The 19,313-nt window shown below is 38.4% G+C and overlaps 1 protein-coding gene across 1 annotated transcript in view; it reads left to right on the top strand.

Annotated features, from left to right (window-relative positions):
* The first annotated feature begins 1,542 nt into the window (after positions 1 to 1,542).
* The window catches only part of LOC124783331 (mitochondrial folate transporter/carrier), a 60,564-nt gene continuing 42,793 nt past the window's right edge, over positions 1,543 to 19,313 (top strand). The window contains exons 1-2 of the mRNA XM_047254013.1: positions 1,543 to 1,886; positions 2,565 to 2,718. Of these exons, the coding sequence (XP_047109969.1) occupies positions 1,730 to 1,886; positions 2,565 to 2,718 (311 nt within the window). The 5' untranslated portion in view covers positions 1,543 to 1,729. The remainder of the gene's footprint in view (positions 1,887 to 2,564; positions 2,719 to 19,313) is intronic.

The raw sequence follows: 19,313 nt of genomic DNA, 5'->3' as shown, positions 1-19,313 counted from the left end.
TTCTATACAGCAGTCCAGTTGTCCTAACCATCTAACTGATGTACAATATGCCACAAATGCAGAGGATAATATAGACACATGCCTCACACACAAACATAGTGAATGCTTTACAGATCCTAGGAAGTCCCTAATGTTATCAGGTGATCAAAAAACAGTCTTCTTGGAAATACAACCTGCATGAGTCAAAAAATCTGTGGACTTAGGCAGAACCTCATTATTCTTTTGTACCTTGAAAACGACGTTGTGTACTCCTGTGGTAATACTGGAGGTTGCTGAGGATATTACTACACTATTTTGTATTATGCATGTGTGCTACTGTGGAAATAAGAAGCCAAAGGATCAGCATTATGCGAATACTAGTCACCCTACAAATCACTTTAAACATTTTTTTAAAAAAATATCCAAATTTATTTCGTATTAGGCGAGTTATCTTTTACTGTTAAGAATGTAACACTTTGTGGGTATACTTTCATCATTAGCATAATCGAGCACTGTTTGGATCTTTTAATTCTTAAGTTGTTTACTAATACCCAGCACCGGTTTAGAAACATTTTAAGACATTTCAAGCAGGTGCTCCATTTCTTATGGATTCCAGGGATTCTTGCTGATTTCCTCTGCTGTAAGCTGCACATCGGTGAAGTTCAAGCTTCCATTTACTCCCTTCCATATTATAACAAAATTTATCTCAATTTTCGACGAAAGAAGATTCATCAGCAAATGGATCAGGTCAACAACAAAGTAATGAAATACTGTGGAGCAAAGTTACCCAAGTTTTGCCAGAAAATAGCCATCACAGCTACTTCCGATCGTGTAGTGATAAACAACTTATTGATTACAATTTTATGGGTACAATTTAAGTAATAACCATTTAATCACCTTAAAAGAACTGTATTTGCCTTTTGTTTAAATATTTTTCTAGTAGCAATGCATCAATTTTCTTGTCAAAAACTACCTCGAAAATACAGCACTACCAATTCGGTTAGCAGAAAATATCCAAGATAGCGAGTGGGAGAATATGAGTTAGTAGAAGCTATCAGCTATTGGGTACAATCGACAATGGTCTGAAATGTTTATTCTAATAGCTTCTAGACAGGACTGAAACTTTTTCAAAGTTGGAGCAAAGCTACCACTGTGCGTCGAAGTAGCCCGGCTTTACGAAATTCATTCTTTCCATCTCCATACGCGAGTAAAGCAGGGAGGTACCCTTTTACGGGGTGCGATGGCAAGTACCCTCCACCTTGTACTCCACACCGCATCGAAGAAGATTATGGATGCGGATCTATTACGGCGTTTGTGTCTTACAGTTCAACATTTGTGACCTGGTCATACTATATGGTCATCTTCGCCATAAGCACTATTATTCGTTGCTGTTCTTGAATTCCGAGGTTTCCGTTTCTTTACAGTAGAGCTCTTATAGTCTTTTTTCTTCGATTGTAAATCTTGTGCGTTGATCCCTATTTGTAGACAGATCACTGGTCTATGTACGAATTAACCAATATTTTCCTTTACGTAGTTCCCATCTTTTATTGCAGTCTTTGGAATTATGCACATTGGCATCTGTGATAAGTCGATGGAAGGAACTGCACGATAGCTTGCGTAAGATTATACTGTTCTTGGGAAGGGTAATTAGACGAGAAAACTGCTGGAGCTAAGTAGTGTGTTGCTGAAAATTTATCGAGATGATTCTTCGGCTAAACACGAAGGGAGCGAAAACGTTTCCGATATTAAAATGACGTCACTGAAAACTGCAGGAGCAACAGCTCCTAATCGAAATATAACCGTTTTTAGTCATGTGAAGTACGAGCATCTTATAGCAGGCATATCTGGTGGTGTCGCGTCAACCCTCATCCTACATCCGTTAGATCTCATTAAAATCAGATTCGCAGGTGAGTGCAATTGAACTTTGAATTGTGAACACTTCACTCTACTGGCAGGATAGTTTGTGTACTTAGATTTCTGTTGATTATTTTGTAATTCCTTTGATCTAATTCAGTATCTCATGCAGTGTACAAAGAAATAAGAATAATAATCCCCTCATTTTTCTGTACTTAGTGTTCCCAGGTTATTCGTTCTTGTTTCTCTATTGTATTGTGTGAAAGTGTGCAGTGTCTATATTGTTTATATCTGGACTGTAGTGTAGCAATTTATTCGCCCAGCAATTTATATTAATAATAATGAAAATGTTGGATTTGTCAGCCGAATGAAATTAGCAAACAAAAAAAGATGCAGTGTTAGCAGGTCGTGAAACAACGTGTGTGTGTGTGTGTGTGTGTGTGTGTGTGTGTGTGTGTGTGTGTGTTCATAATTAAATGTAATCGTGAAGTTTGTTTGGCAATTTCCTTAAATTTGTAAACATTTGGCACAGAAGTTTTAGTTAAAATGTTTTAAATGGTTGTTGATAGTGATGTTACAGAATTCGCATCAATGTAAAATACAAAATCAAATCTTTGTAACATAATAAAAGCTCTAAATAGCTATGTCCATTATTTTAGTGTAAGCTGAAATGTTAACTTCATATTTTTTTTACAAACTTGTTAGAGTGCCAACGTCTTGTTGTATTACAGTTAATGATGGACAAACCAAAACAACACCACAGTACAAGGGTTTAACAAGTGCAGTAACAACTATAGTGCAGCAAGAAGGTCCTCGTGGCTTATATAGAGGTGTGACACCAAATGTGTGGGGCTCAGGAAGTGCTTGGGGATTTTATTTCCTGTTGTGAGTATTTACCTTCTATCATATACATAAAATATAAAATGTGGATCTGCATTGTCTATTTCAGTATAGTCAAGCATTTACATAACATACCGTAGCTGTCGCAATTCGGAATTATTTCCTATAGGCCACTAAGTAAATATAGCATGTTCATGTAAATAATTTTGAACGTCCATACTGTTTGCAATGGGAGTTCTTCTTAAGTAACAAATGTTATTTGTGTAGTGTAACTTGAAAATTTTTGAAATTGCAAAGCCTTAGTTTTATGAAGTGGTCTGATAATGACTTGTCTGTCTTCCCCAGAACAATAAATCTTAAAGGGGATTATTACTTTAGTGACAAGTATATTACAAAGCCCTAATGAAAGATGGAAGTCATAGTATAGATGCTATTGAAACCTCGATTTCTGGTAGTTAACATGGCAAGCTTTTCCCCTCCATGTTGAAAAACCAAAGCAATGCCATTTCTGCTACAGTTCTATCACATTTTGATGGCTTTGCTCATGGTAGTAAAACAGTATTTCCCTAACTCCATTGTTTCTCAATTGTAACTTCACACATTATTACTGGGGTTACTTTCACTTTAAACACTTTCTTTTGTGGTATTGTCACTGCAAAATCACTTAACATATGAAACCAGTGCTCCTGTGTGTCAAACGTGTGTGGGTGGCAGTATATCAACTGATTGAAAGGTGTATGTAGTGGTAGGTATTAAAGCCCAGTTGTGGAAGTCTGCCACCTCCACATTTGAGATGTAATGGAAAGTATTGGGGTATGGATCTGGTGTACCACATCTAATAACTTTAGGTGATATTTTCTCTTGAGAGTTGGAAATGGAACTTTTGTTTGTGGTTGTGGCCTCTCTTCGCGTTTTCTTGGTCCGGGACCCATGACCACATCCCTGTGCAAGGAGCATTCTTTTATCCCACTGTTTCTCCAGTTTTTAGATTTGGTTTACCCATTTGTGCTCTCTGCTGCCGGCCAGAGTGGCCGAGCGGTTCTAGGCGCTTGAGTCTGGAACCGCGCGACCGCTACGGTCGCAGGTTCGAATCCTGCCTCGGGCATGGATGTGTGTGACGTCCTTAGGTTAGTTAGGTTTAAGTAGTTCTAAGGGACTGATGACCTCCGCTGTAAAGTCCCCACCCACTTTTAATGGACACTCTCTCTTCCGTGAGTAGCTTTGGAAGTGTGGGATTGATACCTCACTGTTTAGTCCCATAACCTACCCCTGCAAATCAATCAGTCAATGATGTCTGTGCAATGTTATTTAGCCCAAATGATATTCATAAGTATTCAAATAACCGAATGGAGTTGTTACTGTGTGCAGCTCTGTGTTGCTATGCAATCAGTCTCTGCAAACATACTAAGTGGATCAGTATTTTTTAAATTAAATCAAGGGGGAGGGAGGTGGATCAACGTTTGTTAATAGTCATGTGTTTGAGGCAATCATTCTTGAAAATTACTGCCCATGTGTACAGGTGCTCTTGTTATGGCTTCTTTACGTTCCATTCATGTACTGGTGTCGGAAGAATGACTTTCTAGGTGCCTCTGCATGAGCTATAAGTAATCTAATCTCCTGCTCACTTTCCCTACAGAAGTGATATGTAGAGTTGTTGTATATTCTTAATTATTAGCTAGTTGTAGAAATCTTGTTTGTAGGATTTCTCAGGACTGTTTCTCTATTTGTTGATATTTTCAGCACTCTGTTTTCTAACATATGGAAGATAGCCCACGAAAAATTACTACACAGTTATAATTTTCCCTAACAGATAATTTTTGTTGCACATTACCACCATAAGATTTATATTATAATAAAGATGCTTAGAAATATGTCAAAAGTGCTTCCTAATTTTATTAATTCCAAACAATTTACAAGGTATTCAGTTTGGAATATACTGTAATAGGGCAATGCATCAGATGAGGATATCTTTACATCCATTCCAGAATGTCACTGAATGAAAATCAAATATTTTGTTTTGTAAGTTTGCATCTCTTCAGCAGTGGTGCTGCAACTGCAACAATCAATTCCAGTAGAGGTGTCACATACATTTGTTTCTTGTGAGGTTTGTTATTTCTTCCACCAGAGGCATTGCATATGTCATATTCATTCCTGACAGGCTGCTGTCAACCAGTAAGGTTATTACCTTTGCTCAAGGCACATTTTCTCAGTCTTGTTGCCAACCTATAATCTGCATTTTAGAGAATGTTGTTAGTTACTATTTAATCATAATAAATCATTGTATAAACACCATATGGTAGACTCAATATAAGGTAGAGGTATACTGCAACCAATTTCATGTTTTGTTGGGTGAAAGGTTTCTGAACAAGGATATTACCTCAAGATATTGTCACTCAAGACAATATTGGCAACTTCTTAATGTGTGCTTCTTTAGGTGATAAAAGCTCTACATAAGGAGGTGTTTTTGTGTTTGTAACAATGAAATAGGAAAAACAAGTTACACGATTGTCATTTCATCATAAGATTTTACTCTGTGCCATACAATTAATTTTGTGCACAAGCCTATGTTACAGTATCCTCAACAAAAGCCAAGTTAAGACATTGACGTGCCATATCGTCATTTGAAAATGGAATTGGTATAGTGTTTGGCATTGGTCTGCCTGAATCCAGAAATGATGTTGGATCCTGCATCCTCATTATGAAGACTGAATAGCTCTGCACATCAGTACAAAAAGTTTTAATGAGATTGTTATTTTAAGTAAAAGGAAATACAGCAGTTAGTCAAGATATAGAAATGTGTAGTTTTGGTCCGATTACCTAGACAGTTTGTTAATAAGCATTGGCGAAGTTCTTCTCTTATTGAAATGCCTTTTGTAGTAAGATGGGTGGTTTTGGTCATGGACTTGTGAAATCTCATCATCACCCATTGTTATAGTTCACCAGCACCTGTGCAGCTTGGAAAACAGCCACATATGGGCTGCATGAATCATTAACTCTTGGCATTATCCCACCTTGGATATTCCATTTTAAAAAAAAGAAATATTACAAAACTTTTCATTCTGCTTTCCATGAGAATGTTCAAAGGCCACTTTGTCATGTAACATTAGTGGTCGTGCATCTCAACATGTTGAATGATTACTTTCGTTGATTGGATTTCATAAATGTTTCCTTGTAAATTGCAACAATGATGGCTACCAGCTAATCACATGTTTCCAACTGTTAAATTTATATGCTGCAATACCTTGTAATGTAATAATTCCCTTCTGCAGCCATAATTATAATTTTGATTTACATTAATACATTTTCATTTGCAGTATTCAAGGAGTCAGTATTTCCTTCCTGTAGTGGTACAAATAAGGAATTCTAAATTGTACAAATTTTCTTTCGGAATAACAGCTGATTAACAACATTTTAGTTGTCTACAAATTATGATAGTGCACTGGTATTAATATGCTAGTAGGATGGTGATTCTATTATGAGCTGGTTTTTGTGTGTGTGTGTGTGTGTGTGTGTGTGTGTGTGTGTGTGTGTGTTTCCTACTTCTTCGTTCTTTAGGTGTTAAGAGCATTTTATTTTAAAATTTATCGTTCACACACATTCTCTGTGCTAGTAACTGAAGGTTGACAGTGTCAATTTTGGTGAAATCATTTGTATGTTGTACATAGTGTTTGTGATCTTGCTTCTCAGTGTCACCATGAATCATCTCTAATACGTAATAGAATGATTCCCATGTCCTCTCATATATTCGTAAAATTTGTCTGGTTATTTCAATAATTGAAGAAAGAGGTTGTTGGCACTTTGATGGAATAGATTCTAAACTTTATCCTGCCAAAAACTATCGCAGATTAGGCATGCTGTGGACCAAGCTGCCGGACTATGTTAACAGGTGACCTCTTGCAACTGTTTTTGGTGCCACGGTGACTACGGCCCTCTGTGGTGTTTATGCTAGGAGAACACCTTCAGACGCGTACGGCCATCCTGATTTAGGTTTTCCATGATTTCCCTAAATCACTCCAGGCAAAAGCCGGGATGGTTCCTCTGAAAGGGCACGGCAGACTTCCTTCCCCATCCTTCCCTAATTCGATGAGACCGATGACCACGCTGTCTGGTCTCCTTCCCCGACCAACCAACCAACACCTTCAGAAATCTCATCATTGGCAAGTGAACTTTTTACAGTCATAGGAAGTTCAGTTTCTGAAGTTTTAATCAGATTGTTGGGCTCTAAAACAGCAAATTGATCTGATTTGTGTTCCATGGCTTTGCAGTGTGTATAGCTTTGACAGTAATCTGTTGATGCACTTTAACAGTGACCTCAATTTCTGGTTCAAAGTCAGTCTCCCTTGCAGCCTTCACTCCAGGCACCATTATTTTCCTGAATCGATGTGCTATGTCAACAAGATAATTTCTCATGTTATTCAAAAGTAATAAACATTCTAAAGTTGACTCAAAGAATCTGTAAATACTTTCAGGCATGGTTGGTTCCATAAACATATAAATGAGAACTCTCACAATGTTTGCAAGAGCTTGAGCAGCTCCTCTGTGTTCTATAATTTCTGAAGAACCCCAGTTCTTAGTGGTGCTGATAATCTTTCTAAACCACTGATACAGACTTAATGGCTTTGTAGTGAGCACTTGATCATGTATCCTAGTCTCTTAACTGCAACTGTGTCTTTCAGAAGGTTGGTCCTCATGTGGATAGAAGCTGAGTGAAAAGCATCGAAAGTATCTGAGGTCCCAAAAAAAGTTACATGTGATGAAACTATTGTAAAAGGATGTAATTCTCCCAGATTGAGAATGGTGTGCACAGAGTTCAAACAGTGCCTTAGGATTAAGTGCACAAATTCTTGGTTGAATATTTCAATGCACTCCAGTCACTGTAGAATAATTGTCTTACTCTTGTTCTTGGCACTTTTGTTATATCTAGACAATGCTGTTCAATAACCTGTAAAAGATCTTGGGTTATCTTCCCAGTTGGCTGAAAATAACTTAGAAAGAACTCTTTTAATTCAACTTTAGCTTTTGTAATTTCACTAAATCGAGTTACCTAAAAGATGCTGTTAAAAAAAGATACAAAAATACTTCGATTTTTATATGATTTTAACAAATCCACCCTCAGTACAGTGTCGTATTTAGATACTGGTAAGTCTAAGCACTTGCAGAAAACTTCATTTTCCACTGACATTTTTCTCTGTAGCTGTAAAATGGAAAATTCTGTTAAGCTAAAAACATTGTTATGCGTATTAATCGTTTTAAAGCAGGGGTGTCCAACCTTTGAGCATACCAGCAGAATTTTATGGATTTTTTTTTACTGCTTGTATGAGTTGCTCACTTCTTAGGCCGCACTGAAACTTGCTTTGGGCTGCATGTTGCTGCGAGTTGGATAGTTTTTAAGTATCTCAATTTCTTGTTTTTCCGTTCGACATGCTGCTTCGCCAACATAGCCAATTGTGGCAGTCACACTTGCTCTTGTTTTCTGTTTGTCAAAACATACTAGATGTTTCTCTGAGGTTTCATAGTCGTAAACACTCGAACTGTGTACACCAAGCTTGAAAACTAGTAACAAATTAATAAGTATTGTTTGAACTTGGTTGTGTTAAATATCCTACAGCAAATTTTTGGTTTTTAGTTAGGCATGCCATACCAGTTCTCAGAATTTTCTCGCCACTTGGCAGCCTGGTACAGAACCATCAGATGTCAACTATTTCTTGATTTGCTCCCTTTTCATCTGGTGCACTGTTTTCGAATCTTTCCTGTACGTTACAATTATTTAAAAGATTTTCTACATTTCCTTTGAGCTCTTCAGTTTCTTCTTGAATGCCCTCCCTGATTTTTCAGTTTGGTTTTTGTGACCTGCAAATTCACTCCAAGGTAGAGAATTTTAAATTTTGTTCCCTGTCCTTTTGGTCTGATGCTTTTTGAATACTTGCTGCTGATGCAGAAAGTTTAGTAAATTTCAGCATTGGGCTGGACAACAGGTGGTCTTCCAAAACATTGGCCCTGTGTCTTAAATTATATTTCTGCAGAAAGAAATAAAAATACATTTACAGTACCTGAGAAAAATGATGCACCCAGAAGACATGTTTGGATGTCAGTGTAATGTTGTAAATGCACACCATAAATGGTATGGACATGATTGTAGAGTTGCAGTTCTATGTGAAACAGAGAGCAGCCATTAGTCCATTGGTGTTGTCTGTGTTTTGTGTTACCTGACCTATTAGGGTATATAAGGAATGCAAACAGTGACAGATGTTGAGTAATCACTGTTAAGGACAAAGAATATTCATACTTGCATGATACCATCTTATCAGCACCTGGGGCAGACTTTGAAAGGGATTTAATGTGGGTCTCAAATTGGGTAGCTGTTTGAATTGTGCAATATCTAGATTTTAGGGGCATCAACCAACCAACCTGTTCACATCTGTGCCTGGTATCTAAGAACAAGTAATAGTTGTTTGTTGCAGCATTATTGCCCCACACTGTTGAAGACTAGCACCAGCACGGTGGCCTACTTAGTCATAGATTGCCCTAATTTGACTGCTTTGAGGTGGCATCTTAATCTTCCTGGCAGGTTACCTCTGGTGCTAGCAGATGACACCAAAGTGGCTGATCTAGAGTTAAGTTTTGCCCCTGAAAGTGGTTTTTATTCATCCCTGTAGGGTAGTGCTTTTTGACCTCGTGGACTGCCTGAGGGGTTGGTGGGATACCCCCTGTCCCGACCCCCTGTGTGTCCCTTGCTCGGTGACGCAGCCTGGCCTCTACCCTTTTCACCTTTTTATTCTCTTTATTTTTGTTCATTTCTTGGTTTCTTTGTAGTGACTGATCTTTTAATGATATGCCTTTTTTCTGGACTTTTATCTCTGTTTCTTATTGTGTTAGTTATACTTGGGCTTTCCAGGTATTTCTTTCACCTCCTTCCTTCAATGACCACTCCTGGTGTGCCACTTATCAAATGAATGGGCTGATGACCTAGAAGCTTAGTCCCTATCACTTGAGGCCAACCAACTCACTCAAACCAATCACACTAGAGAATCACTGTCCCATGTGTTGGCTGCTGTTGTTATGACATAGATGGCTGCATTTGGGGTGGTGCCATGACCAGGAAGTGTAGAGTGCTTATGAATGGCATCACATCATGTTAAGTGATGAATCACAGTTCTGTACTACCATAGATGACCATTATAGGTGAGTATGACGACAACCTGGAGGGAGATCACATGTCAGGTCACTCAGTGATTTTAGTCCCCATCCCAGATTCGGATGAAACTTGGCACAGAGGTAGCCTATTACAAAAAGCACCCCACCTCTAGAAGTTAAAGTTGTTCTGGCAGCTCTCCTAATTAAGCTAAAATGATGGGAGAGGTGCTATTTTGCAGCATTCTTCATGAGCTTTCATAGGATATACAACAGAATGTAAGTTTGAAATGAAAATTATCAAAAAGAATTTTTCAAACAACTGTAAACACTTCACATATCAACCAAATGATTTCAAGAGCTCCTTGGTGGCAGCGGCTGTTAGGGCAGGCATTGTCGTGCAACAAGCACTCCCCTCTCACCGGAATTCACCTCCTTTTGTTTTGAATACTCATTTAGAGTTTTGTAGAGGCTCACAGTAGCATTGTGCATTGATAGTCTTTCCCCAACACAGAAATTTGACCAAAATGCCTTCTGTCCCAAAACACTGAGGTCATGTTTTCCCCCAAAATTGTGATTTTGAATTTTTTGGTAGATGGGGTATTTGTGTGGTGCCACTGTGAAGACTTTTTGCGTCAGGTGTCTAATGAGTCACCCATGTTTCATGTCCAGTTGTAATAGAGTTCAGAAAATCCTCGCCTTCCAATTAAGTTGCTCAACAAGCTCACAGACACTATTGACCCAATTTTTATTATACTGTTTCTCAGTTGTTTTGGGACCCATCTCGTGTATCATTCGTGATATCCCAGTGTTTCTGTGAGTCTCTCATAGGAGAGTTCTGGAAACATTGCAGAAATTTCATCCACTGTCAATTGGCAGTCTTCATGAACAGTTTCCTTGATCCCCCCCCCCAGTCAAAATGGAATGTCCTACACCCCTCTGTCTACCATGAACGTTTGTTCTGCCTCCACTAAACTCACTTCACCACTTAAACCCAACTTTTTTCTGTTCATCACATCTTCACCGTAAACTATTTTGATTCCTGAATAAATTTTGGTGGATGTTCCTTCCATGAGTAGGAAGCAGATCACAGCACTTAGTGGGGCTGGCATCTTTCATGCAACTGGACAGTACAGCATGAGTTTAAGTACTACTGTGTTCCTGCAATGCCTGGTCTGGTCATGGATCACCCTCTGTCAGTGTTGCCAATCTTCCAAAAAACATAAAACCACAGCCTGTTATGGTCACAGCACACTTAATTTCTGAACATGCCTCATAACATCACATACTCCTTCTACTTGCGAAGTTTCATTTAGTTTCCTCCTCCTCTTCTGGTTGCTTCAGCTTAGTAGATGGTATATTTTAGTATATATGAAAAATTGCTCATTGATAAAAGTGAAATAAGCATAGAAAACTCTTTAAAAGTTCTTTTTGGTGATCCCTTGATGCCTCACATGTCCTACCAACCAATTCCTCTTTCTAGTCAAGTTGTGCCACAAATTTCTCTTCTCTCCATTTATCTTAAATACCTCCTCATTAGTTATGTGATCTACCCATCTGATTTTCAGCATTCTTCTGTAGCACCATATTTTGAAAGCTTCTATTTTCTTCTTGACTAAACCATTTGTTGTCCGTGTTTAACTTCCACACATAGCTACACTCCATACAAATACTTTCAGAAAAGACTTCCTGACACCTAAATCTGTACTTGGTGTTGACAAATTTCTCTTCTTCAGAAAAAGCTTTCCTTGCTATTGCCAGTCTGCATTTTAGATACTCAATACCTTACCTCATCAGTTATTTTGCTCCCCAAATTGCAACTCATCTACTACGCTGTCTCATTTCCTAATCTAATTCCCTCAGCATCACCCGGCTTAATTCGACTACATTCCATGATCCTCGTTTTGCTTTTGTTGATGTTCATCTTATACCCTCCTTTCAAGACACTGTTCATTCCGTTCAACTGCTCTCCCAAGTCCCTTGCTGTCTCTGACAGAATTACAATGTCATCGGCGAACCTCAAAGTTTTTATTTCTTCTCCATGGATTTTAATACCCACTCTGAATTTTTCTTTTGTTTCCTTTACTGCTTGCTCAATATACAGATTGAATAACATCGGGGAGAGGCTACAACCCTGTCTCACTCCCTTCCCAACCGCTGCTTCCCTTTCGTGACTCTCGACTCTAACTGCCATCTGGTTTTGTACAAATTGTAAATAGCCTTTCGCTTCCTGTATTTGACCCCTGCAGCCTTCAGAATTTGAAAGAGAGTATTCCAGTGAACATTGTCAAAATTCCTTAATCTCTCAGATAAGTCATAGGGTCAGTATTGCCTTGCGTGTTCCAACATTTCTACAGAATCCAAACTGATCTTCCCTGAGGTCAGCTTCTACCAGCTTTTCCATTCATTTGTAAAGAATTTGTTTTAGTACTTTGCAGCTGTGACTTATTAAACTGATAATTCGGTAATTTTCACACCTGTCAACGCCTGCTTTCTTTGGGATTGGAATTATTATATTCTTCTTGAAGTCTAAGGGTATTTCACTTGTCTCCTACATCCTGCGCATTAGATGGTAGAGTTTTATCGTGGCTGGCTCTCCCAAGGCTAACAGTAGCTCTAATGGAATGTTGTCTACTCCCAGGACCTTGTTTTGACTTAGGTCTTTCAGTGCTTTCTCAAATTCTTCGTGTAGTATCATATCTTTAATCTTCTACGTCCTCTTCCATTTCCATAATATTGCCTTAAAGAACATCGCCCTTGTATAGACCCTCTATGTACTCCTCCCACCCTTCTGCTTTCCATTCTTTGCTTAGAAGTGGTTTTCTGTCTGAGCTCTTCATATTCATACAGCTGGTTCTCTCTTCTCCACAGGTCTTTCCATTTTCCAGTTGGCAGCATCTATCTTACCCCCTAGTGATATATGCCTCTACATCCTTACATTTGCCCTGTAGCTAACCCTGTTTAGCCATTTTGCTTTTCTGGTCGATCTCATTTTTTAGACTTTTGTTTTCTGTTTTGCCTGCTTAATTTTCTGCATGTTTATATTTTCTCCTTTCATCAATTAAATTCAGTCTCTCTTCTAGCATTTACTTATTAGTGCTTAATGGCCCAAACATGAAGTCAGATTAAAGGATATCTAACTTGGTATGCAAACAGTGTTTCAGAATTACAGCACAAACATTTTGTAGTGTTAAAATACTTCAGTTTGTAAAAAATCCTGTGCAGATGTTGGATAGTGTTTTGCACACTCTTCCCACTGCAAATATCTCACTATGTTGAATGCTGGTTAAATTTCATACTAGTGTAGATTTGATGTTTCTTCATTTTCTAGTGTTGCACACAGTTTCTCTTAATGATTTAGTTGTTCCTCCTATTGCTTCTGGGTTGATGGTTCTATTCCTCTGTCCATCAAACAACTTCATTGTTCCAATAATGTGGGACATATGGCTGTAACCAGTTTCCTCACAATGTATTCATTGATATGTTTTAAACTCCTTGAGAAGTACTCTTATGTTTCTTTTTACCAGTATTCAATTTGTAAATGACACTGGAGTTTAATGCACATATCTTTAAAAATTAGAACACAGCAAGGAGCCATGTGCTTGTTTTGTACCAAACACTGTGCGTGTTGCATAAATTTTTACACCTATCCAATACTACCCTCCTGCTGTTTTGGAAACACACATTTTTTTACAGGCACAAGTATCTTCATGAATGTTGTCATGATGGGTTGTTCTATAGAAGTAAACAGTGAGCCTTTCTGGGAACATAAAATGCCATACACAGTTGTCATAAAACCAAGCCAATGTATCAAACATCTCTGTCTACAGGGGAGGAGTGCAGCAAGAATCTCACATTTATATTTTGTAACATTTCCACTGAAGTTGGCTTCAAATCAATCAAATTAGTGGCAAGTGGGACACTGGTATGCCAGTTGTCAATGGTTATCTTTCTCCCCGAGTGTCTTTGGGTAACAAGATATTTAAGAACAATTGAGAGGTGATTAGATTGCCTGAATGAACCCTCAGACTGCATTCCTGGACAGTGCAAATAGAAATGTCTACATTCTCCTATAGAAATTACCTTTCAATGCAGGTTTTTTGGAATTTTTAGCCAAATGCTGCTTTCATGAACAACATCCCTGAAATAGAAATAGTCAGATATTCTTTAGGGAATATACTCCTGTGAAGTTTTTTCCTATATGGGTCAGAAATTTGTGAGTAGCAAGCAGCAGGCAAGATTTGGAATCAAGATATTTTTGTGGCACAGTAGCCAATGTGTTAAATTTAGAGTGCAGTCACATAAACTCTTCTTCTTCTTCTTCTTCTTCTTCTTCTTCTTCTTCTTCTTCTAATATTTCAGCTGTATAGCTTTTGGCCATCTTCATTCTGTTGGCTCTCTGAAGATAGCTGAAACATTAGAAGAGGGAGAAATAGTTTGTGGCTGCACTCCTTAAATTTATTGACTCAGCAGCAAGAGTCCTTCATCTCTCATGTACTTCACATATAATAAGGTAGGTGTTTCAACTGTAGGAGGAATATTTGGGTGAAAAATACATTTGAGGGCTCATTGTAGCGCGTTGCAGTGGTGATAGTATCTTGTTGAGGAAATGCCTAGTTTTCAGGTTATAAAATTATGAGATTAGTAAACTGTTACATCGTTGCTGCACGGTACTATACCACTGCACTTAGTGCTGTATGGTACGGAGAGATTGGGCCTTCACAATATGCTGATTCAGGCAATTACCACTGCTGCTGTTGTGCAGAAGGAACTAACTGCCCTGTACTAGTGTATATTTACACATCCTGTCTAGTAAGTCTGGGCAACTTTCCCGTAACTCTCTCCATTTCCTAACCTTGTCAGTCCTTTCCCTTCCTCACTCTTTCTTCTTCAACCCCTTCTGCCAGTAGGAGCACTGGCACATTTCCATAACTTTCACATATTGTTTTTTCCTCTGGGCACTTGGTAATTTTGTATCTGAATATTATTGCTCATTTATTCAGCTACATATTTTGCAGAAAAAACTTTTGAATAAAGGAGATGAAAACCAGGTAACTCTAACATCACAAATTCAATTTTATTTTTTGTACAATTAAAATACATTTACTAATAAAAGAACTGTTTTCTTTTAAAATATCAAATCTCTACTTAACGTAAGGTAATAAGTGTGAAGACCTTCATAGCACAATCACGTTATAAAGTGACTGACAATGTACAATATATAAACTAAGCTTTTTGACATGACTATCTCATGACAGTGAGGACATCACTGTGGGGTGGTAAATTATGTTTGCATGTTTTTAGTGGCGGGGTGTATACGACCTGGGAATTTTTTCATCCGGGAGAAAACTGTTAAACCCGGGAATTTTTCATTGTTTTAGTTTTTAGTTACGTTTTTGTAACTTTGACTAACAAGAACCAATACTCTAACAAAGAATATTACTATATCTTGCTACTGCAGAATAATACTGCAGCAATAAAACACAAACGAGAGAAAAAATGAAAATAAAACTAAAGTTCCAAAGGAAATGCACCATATACAAGAACAAAACACAGTGCTCATACAAGTGTCTGCCAACAGCAAAATGTGTCAGTCTTTAGGAAGACTGTGCAGTGCTTCATAACAACAAATTGCCTCCAATGAGCGTGACGTCACAACTGTTAGCAATAGATTCGTTTGAGCGGTTGCGAGCGAGCTTATGCGCATGTGCAGTGGACTCGCGTATGAGTAGTACCTTCTCCTGCTTCTGGCTACAGAAACGTGGCAGTTAGCTGTACAAGCAATTGCAGCAAACAGCCAGATGCTATCCGGAAAAATTTTACTGGTGCGCCTAAGCTGGCAGATTCACGTATGCGCAACAGGCCTGGAACTAGTGGGCAGGGGCAAACTGGGGTATCTGCCCCCGGTGGCAGATTGGGGGGGGGCGGGGGTGGCACCAAATTCATATTATTGTGGAAAAAAGACCTTGTTTCACAAAGCTCCCAGCATCTGTCGCATCTAGAAATAAACTTTCTTGTAGACAAAAGGGGGCGGGTCTATACGAGTTGAGTGAATAAAGCCGAAAGGGTGAATTACAATCGCTGTTTATGTGGTTGACTGGGTTTGCAAATGATCAGTGTTGTCATAATTACTAGTGAATTCCATAGATTCAGACTACCAGAGTGGAAATAAATGACTAACAGGAATAACAGGCAATTAAGATTACATATTGTCTTCTCCGTGTATCCAAGAAAATGAAATTTTGACAAAACATTTTTGGCCAGACCGTTGCACTACTAAGGGCCAGTTGCTAGCAGCCGTTGAAGTTCTATTCTGGGAGCAGTGCGGAAAACGCGTTGTACGAACACGTAATAACACCTAACTGGAGAACAAATGCGGGATAACTAAACCGGTGATTGTGGCAGGGTTAGTGAAGTTAACTAGAGAATAAATTTTGACACTGGCAGGAATAGTTACAGAATTAGTGATGACAAGATCGTTTGTTAGAACGAGGAAGGAGAAGAAACTGAGACTCTCACATATCACGGAAGAATATGATGATTCGAAATTTATATAAAAATTTCGTACTACTACTACTACCATTCGATCTCGTGCTTCAGAAGCTAGAGACTATGAATGAAATGTGAAACTATTTCCTAATATACAACTTTCTGCTTGTAGTAGGCCTCATAGGCATTTGATTATATTGGTACTTTGTGAATTATATTCTGTGGTGGTGGTGGTGGTGGTGGTGGTGGTGGTGGTGATCATGATGATGATCATGACCATACAACACCACCCAGTCATCTCGACTCCCTGAACCCGCCGGGAATCGAACCTGGGACCCTGTGCGCGTTAAGGGAGAACGCTACCGCAAGACCACGAGCTGTGGACCTGTCGTGTTATAAAAATGACCATTTGTGCCAAAACAGTTGTTTATTTGGTGTGTGTAAAAATTGTTGCAATATTAGGTAGGCCTATTTCGTTTTATCTAGCACACAGTGACAAAATACACGTAATCATATCGAGAAACCGCACCAGTCTTGGGTACTATTTGTATTAACAGCTTTTCTGGTAGTAGACGGCGACGTTTTGTTTTTTCATGTAGTAAAACATTGACGAACTTGGATGAGGTAATAGATTCTTTCTCTGAAAGGGAAGTATGCCATATAAAGCCGTGGCAAGATTAGAGAGAAAAAAAGGCTAGGCCTTATGGATTGAGGAAATGTGTACTGTCTTGCTTGTCTCTTGTCTTTACTCGTTTTATGTATCCTAAATTTAATTTTATGTCACTCGAAACAGCAAGTTAATAGCTAATAGGCAGTAAAGACTGCAAATTTTCTGAAGAATTCTTGTTCTCCCAGTTACAAATTATCCCATCCACTATTAATTGCGAGATTTTTTTTTAAGAGGGGCAGGGTGTCAAACTGGCCGACTGGGAGCAGGAGAGGCACCACAGGACATTTTAATTTCCACTGGCCTGAATATAGTTTGATGGCACCCATTACAAAATATTACACATTTGGATTTCACAGAGCGAAATACAGAGACGTGCGATGGAAGGAGGATGTATGAAGAGGCGTGGCACTGCACTTCGGCACACTTAAGACGAAATAGCATGTCTTAAGGTCCCTCGATCATATGTTTTACGTATCAGACTCATCAGAAAGATGTGCACTACAAAATGAAGATATTTTTGAAAAGTCGATTTTTAAAATTTTTGGCGTCCTACCTCAAACGCTCGAGGGAGGGGGAGCGCCACTGTCTAATATTGCCCAAGTTCGGAAATATCGTAGATCCGGACCTGATGTGCAGAGCAATCTGAGTTGTAGTGGTGAGGTGGTAGTCTCCACGTGATCCGTGTTTATGTTAAGTGATTTTGCTGTTTCCCTTTGTTTATTGCTCTCAAGTCAAATGAAAGCAAAACTGATTTCTGTGGCCGGGAGCTATCAAGTGAATTAAAATACATTCACATAATTATGGTAAGCTAAAATATGTTATTTGTTTCAGATTTTATTTTGTTTCCACCTTTCTGACACTCAAGCGTTTATTGCCTTGCAGAACAATGAAGTTATTTTTGTTGGTTTGTTAAAGAAATTTGACTTTTATTAATCTTTTCTGCTGAGACAGTCAATTTATTTGAAACTAAGTGTTTAATTCCACACTATGGGCTAATTTCAACTGTTTGCTACATTTCAAGTTCACATTTCCACCTTCTAGCGCGTATGGCATTATGCCATAATAAAGAACCAAACATGAGATAATGCAGTACTGATAATCCAAGAAAATTTACAGCTGAATCTAGACAGACGAATGTGCACTTTAAGCCGAATTATGCATTTTAGTATGGTTCACAAAATTCCCATGCTCTTAGCGTATCCTCCAATGTCTTGTTTCTTTTATGACATAATGTAAGATCTTTTAATGTTTTACATGTACGAACGTACAGGCTCCGTGCATCATCGTATCTGCGCAAGCGCAGCGACACCTGTCATCTGGCGCAACTGCTGAAACTAATAGATTTCTAACAGGTCGCGGGAAAATATTCAGTGGTTGTTTGAAAAGCGTTACTTTGAAGTAAATTAAATTTCCTGTTACACAAGATGAACTGTCGCGAATGTCTGATGAATTTCTTAAATAAGAGCGTTTGACTCTCATTCAAAATTCAAATCTTTGAGGACAACCATTTAGAATATTTTCGAGCCCAGAAGATCAGACATTTGTCATTGTTAAAAACTTTACTGGCACATTTGTGTGCGCAAAAAAGATCAGCATTATGTGTGAAATCTTCTTTCCCATTCTTCTGTGTATTATTCTTGTCAGTAAGATTGATGTATGAGCTATTAAGCTGATTGTAAGATAGTTTTTACACTTGCATGCCCATGCTATCTTCGGGGTTGATGGATGATCTGCTTCTGAGGGTATGATGGTATGTCTCTAGACATACATTCTACAAACCAACTCTGTTTTGATTGCCACTTCCCTCATTGATTTTAGAAATTACAAAGGAATGTTAGTGTGTTCCTTATTGGATCTGAAATATTCCAAAGGTCTGTAAAAGTCTAATACTGGATTCCTCATACTCTGTATTTCTTTCCCTAACATGTCGTGAGGCCTTCAGTGTATGTATTCAACACGTTTCCTTTTTTTTCTTTGTTTAACTGCAGAATTTCTCTTGCAGTCTCTTGACACCTTTGCTTTCAAGTTCATTGAAAGTTGTTTAATTTTCTGTGTGCTGAATCTGCTCTTCTGATAACCCTTTCTTCTTCAATTTGTTCATATTTTTCCTGCAGTCATCGTGCATTAGCTTCCTGCACTTCCTATTTAGTTCATTCCTAAGTGATTTAGGTTGCTGTATCTCTGTCTTATTCTGAACATCTTTGTGATTCCTTTCTTCTGTTGAAATATTTCTTCTGTTACCCAAGGCTTCTTCAGTTATCTACTTTATACCAACATGTTTGCCCATCTTTGGAGATTGCCCCCTTTTAAAGAACTCCATATCTCTTCAATTGAACTGCCTCCAAGTGGT

The sequence above is a fragment of the Schistocerca piceifrons genome, chromosome 1, assembly GCF_021461385.2.
Source record: "Schistocerca piceifrons isolate TAMUIC-IGC-003096 chromosome 1, iqSchPice1.1, whole genome shotgun sequence".
Classification (NCBI taxonomy): Eukaryota; Metazoa; Arthropoda; class Insecta; order Orthoptera; family Acrididae; genus Schistocerca; species Schistocerca piceifrons.
Note: the sequence above shows the minus strand (reverse complement) of the source record. Positions and strands in the feature narration are given on the sequence as shown.